Source organism: Trypanosoma rangeli, assembly GCF_003719475.1.
Source record: "Trypanosoma rangeli strain AM80 chromosome Unknown Tra_15.4_contig_00185, whole genome shotgun sequence".
NCBI classification, from domain to species: domain Eukaryota; phylum Euglenozoa; class Kinetoplastea; order Trypanosomatida; family Trypanosomatidae; genus Trypanosoma; species Trypanosoma rangeli.
Genome location: NW_021705932.1, coordinates 27907 through 32425, shown reverse-complemented (window position 1 = coordinate 32425; position 4519 = coordinate 27907). Strand labels below are relative to the sequence as shown.

The window sequence follows — 4519 nt, the reverse complement described above, 5'->3', positions numbered from 1 at the left end:
TGTGTGTGGGGGGGGGGAAGGAAGAAGGATGAAAGGAACGGGGAGGAAGACTTGTCATACGGTTGTGCCTCCCACTGGGTGCGGCCTCTGCCCACCACCACCCCTTTGTGGGCATATATATCTGCATGTGTGCACCGCTCCCTGGTTCGTGTTGGGACGTTTTTGCGACTGTCGTTGACCGTTCCACTGTCAAGCTCTGCGTCTCTTCTCTTTTTTTTATCTTTGTTGCCGCGTCTTGTGACGGACCGCGTTCCACCACACAGAGCTTGCAACCTTTTGCTAGAGCTTACACGCTGTTTGTTTGTTTTTGCTTGGAAGACCCGGCAGACAAGGATGACAACAATGCGCCCGCCCCTGATCGCCACGGTGCCCTTGCTGTTGTTGCTGCTGCTGTGCTGCGCCACCGGCCGCCTCGCCGCCTTTACCGCCGCCCGTCCCACCACTGCCACTATGCACCGATGCATGTTCGATGAGATGATGGCGAGGAGCGACTCACGCTCAGTCAAGATGGTGCAGGAGTTACCCCGAAAGGGCCAGAGTGCCTGGCGAGCGTACACCGCCTCCACAGGAGTAGAGGGGACAGGGGATTGGGAGCCCGTCCGCATCGTGGTGTCCAAGCTGGATCTGGACGACCCAAACAAGTACTGCACTCAAGAAGGACAGCAGCGTCCAACGTTTCAGGGCTACGCTGGCGAGTGCCGGGAGGACGACGTCCTTACCAGTCGGAAAAAGGCTGAGCTGCTCCAAACTATCCTCCCATCAGCCATCAAGTTGCACTCGGAGCGCCTCCTCGTGCAGCGCATGAGTACTTCGTTGGTTGTGCCCGTATCCATCCGTCAAACGCAGTGCAGGCATTTCACCGTGCCTGTAGAACACCACACGAACGGGGTTCCGGACGCAGACACAGTGCTCTATTTGGCTGCTGGGCCGTCTGCAATCTTCGCCGTTCCGTGCGTCACGGCCCATAAGAACAGCCGTCCTACCGTCGGCGCCATGAATTTTTATCTTTCTGGCGTTTTCCACCCGTGGTTCGCCGTCCGCGTCGCTGCACACGAACTCGCGCATGTGCTTGGGTTCAGCTACCAACAGATGGAGGCCAAGGGTGTGGTGCGCACTCTCACCACTGGGGACTATGCGTCAAAGTCGGGGATGGTGACCTCCACGCTCACAAAGAAGAAGGCGCAGGAGCACTTCAACTGCAGCAGACTTGAGGGCATGCCCCTGAGGGACGAATACGACGATGCATCACGGCCGCACTCACACTGGGATCAGCGGTACGCGAAGGACGAACTGATGGGGCCCACGGTTGCCACTGGTGCCGGCTTCTACACCGCGCTGACGATGGCTGCGTTTGAGGATATGGGCTTTTACAAGGCGAACTTCAGCATGGCGGAGCCGATGCGCTGGGGCAAAGACGTCGGATGCGAGTTCGTCGATGAAAAGCAGTGCAGGCCGGACGACCACACCAAGTTTCCCGCGATGTTCTGTCAGAAGAACTACAGTGACACCATGTCGTACTGCACAAGCGACCGCGTTGCCTTGGGCCAATGCAGCTCTTCGTGGAACGACGAGTGCCTTTTCATCCGCTCGTTACCTTTTGGCTCATGCCGCAATGAGGAAAACACGGCTCTGCACGGGAGCCGCCTGGGCGCAGGTTCATGGTGTCTCGACGCGGAGTCGCTCAAGGTGAACGTGGAGACGTATGACCCGGAGCCCATGGTGGTTGCTGTGGCCGCCGTCTGCGCGGAGGTGGCGTGTGCCAGGGGTTCGGTCAGGGTCCGTTACCTCGGCGACAATGACTGGTACGACTGCCCTGAGGGCAGCTCTCTCTCACCTGCGGGCACATCCGTTGACTTTGCGAGCGGCAAGATCAAGTGCCCCAAGTACGACGAGGTGTGCACCATCACTCCCACCGGCAGGAGTGGTGTCACGCGCCACCGCGGCGACGATGACGAGTTGGCCACGGGGGACAATTACCTCTCACATGGACTGCACCGTGAGTCCCGATGTCGGCAAGGACCTCGTGAACGCAGGCGCCCCGAGCTGCCCCCCGAAGGAACTGAGCCGACGATGAAGTGAGAAAGAAAAGGACCAACGGGGGTGGAGAGAAGAACGTGGGCGCTAACGTGCCATCGCCTGGGGAGCACACGGATGGTGCTGCCGCCACTGATCTTTGCTCCTGTGCAGTGTTGTTACTTGCGGTGGCTACAGGCATTGGGGCCCTGATGTCTCGCTAGGAAGCTGCCGCGAGCACGGCGTGCACGGGGGCTTCAACGTGTTTTATGCGTTACAGAACTCGAAATCTTTGCTTTGTGCAGCAAACGCTTTGAGGGCGGAGGAGGGCGTGCACCAATTTTTTTATCAGATGATGGACCCACCGCACGGACGTCGCCCCATTCCCCGCTCGCGCGTCGCTGTTTGCAGCCGCAGTTAATATCATGTGGATGAACCGTGTTTTTGTTTTAATATGTTTTTTATTATTATTATTATTTGGGGGAAGGTCTGTTTTTGTTTGTTGCTTGGGAAGGATTGGTGGCGGCACGGCAGAAGGGGTTCCTCTGCGGGGGGAAACGTGAATGGGGGACGCGCCTCAGTTGGGTCCATCTCTTTGCTTTTCGTGTGTGTTTTGCTTCGGGGAGCGTGGGCGTATGACGAGGGGATGCGTCCCCTGTGGGTGTCCGCCGCGGCCCCGCACCCATTAAAAAGGGGAAATATACATTTGCGTGTGCGTGTGTGTGTGGAGGACGGGACGATTGCGCGGAACTGGAGGTGCGAAAGCCGTCGTCGTTTTGGCTCGCGGTCTCTTTTTTGTAGTTCCCCTTCTGCAAATTCCATTTTTGAAACTGCACCCACCCTTCCCTTTTCCTTCTTCTGCTGCGGACAAGCTCTGTGCTACTAATACGGTTATTTGCAACAACCCAACACACACACACACACACACACTCTCACCTCACGCCATGCGCCGTCTACTTCACGCTACGCCGTTTCTCTCACTGGCGGTGTTCCTACTGCTGTTAATGTACGGCGCCGGTGGGTGCCTCGCCGCTGCAGACCGCCGTGCGTTCGACGAGGTGATGGGGAGCGTCCGGCCGTCGGCGACCGCGGTGCTGCGTGAGCTGCCGCGCAAGGGACAGGGCGCGACGCAGGCGTACACCGCCACCACAAAGGAAGATGACGGTGACTGGAAGCCCATCCGCATCACGGTGTTGACGGAGGATCTGAAGAACGATAATCAGAGGAGGTGGTTGAAGAGGTACTGCGAAAAGGTGGGGGAGGAGTACACCAACTACTTGGGGCACAAGGTAATGTGCAAAGATGAACACATTGTGTCGGAGCAAAAGAAGCAGTTGTACGAGAAGAAGATTATCCCCATGGCAGTGAAGCTGCACGCGGAGCGTCTGCTCGTCAAGCCCGTGGCTGACAAAATACGTTTTCCGAGATCTTTTGGAGAACCATGCCAGCACTTTAAAATTCCAGCTGAACACATTGGGGATGGTGTGACTGGTGCCGACATGGTCATCTACGCTTCTGCTGGGCCGTTCAGCTACGACATTCCGGTGTGGGGGGCCACGTGTGCCACGTTGACTGACTTGCGCCCTTCCATTGGCATCATGGATTTCAACCCGGTGTACCTGACTGATTCGGCATGGAGCGTTCGTGTCGCTGCGCGTGGGCTTGCGTATGCTCTTGGGTTCAACTATGAGACAATGAATCAGAAGGACATAGTGAAGTCAGGGCCGACCGGGCGTGGAGCACAGCGCAAGATGGTGGTCGGAGAAAACGTTCGAGCGAGGGCGGCAGCGCACTTCAACTGCCCCTCTCTGAATGGCATGGAGCTGGAGAACGACAATACCGGCGCGCAATGGAAGATGCCTCACTGGGAGGAACGCAGTGCCCGTGACGAACTGATGGTTCTCACAGTCGGCGCCGGCTACTACACGGCACTGACGATGGCGGTGTTTGCCGACCTGGGCTACTACCACGTGAACTGGAGCATGGCGGAGCCGATGGCGTGGGGCAGCAACACCGGCTGCGACTTCCTGACGAAGAAGTGCAAGGACACCGAGGACCCAGCTAAGAAGTATCCTCACATGTTCTGCGATGAGAAAGACAACACGACGCTTCGCTGCTCTTCTGATCGTCTTCACGTCGGCACGTGCACCGCATACGTCGTTGATGCGCAGGGGGCCCCGAGCGAGAAGGATGTGTGCCACATCATTTCGACAAAACTTTACGACGAGTCGTCTCGGAAACTGTCCAATGCATGTGTGGAGGCAAGTAAGCAGACCCTTCCAGGGTCGCTGATTGGGAGTGGCTCGTGGTGCCTGGACGCGGAGGCGCTGCAGGTGAAGAAGGAGGGCAGCGGTAAGAACATCGCAGGAGCGTGTGCGCAGGTGAAGTGTGAGGGTGGCGCAGTGAAGGTGAAGTACCTCGGCAGGAGTGATTTTGAGTCGTGTCCCGAGGGAAAGGAAATCACGGTGACGGACTCGGATGATTTCAGAGCGGGAGGGAAGCTCAA

General features: G+C 57.8%; 2 protein-coding genes across 2 annotated transcripts in view, besides 2 other annotated features; both read left to right on the top strand.

Annotated features, from left to right (window-relative positions):
- Window positions 1–333: 333 nt before the first annotated feature.
- On the top strand, window positions 334–2079 carry TraAM80_05594 (putative surface protease GP63; the record flags this gene model as incomplete). Its single annotated transcript, XM_029382468.1, has 1 exon — window positions 334–2079. The coding sequence occupies one exon, from the start codon at window positions 334–336 to the stop codon at window positions 2077–2079; it is 1746 nt and encodes a 581-aa protein (XP_029237646.1).
- Window positions 2080–2454: 375 nt separating this feature from the next.
- Window positions 2455–2491: a microsatellite.
- A 422-nt stretch (window positions 2492–2913) lies between these two features.
- Window positions 2914–2949: a microsatellite.
- An 8-nt stretch (window positions 2950–2957) lies between these two features.
- Window positions 2958–4519, top strand: part of TraAM80_05593 (surface protease GP63) — a gene marked incomplete at both ends in the record, with an annotated part of 1716 nt that continues 154 nt past the window's right edge. Inside the window, one exon of the mRNA XM_029382467.1 lies at window positions 2958–4519. This exon is cut by the window's right edge and continues 154 nt beyond it. Within this exon, the coding sequence (XP_029237645.1) occupies window positions 2958–4519 (1562 nt within the window).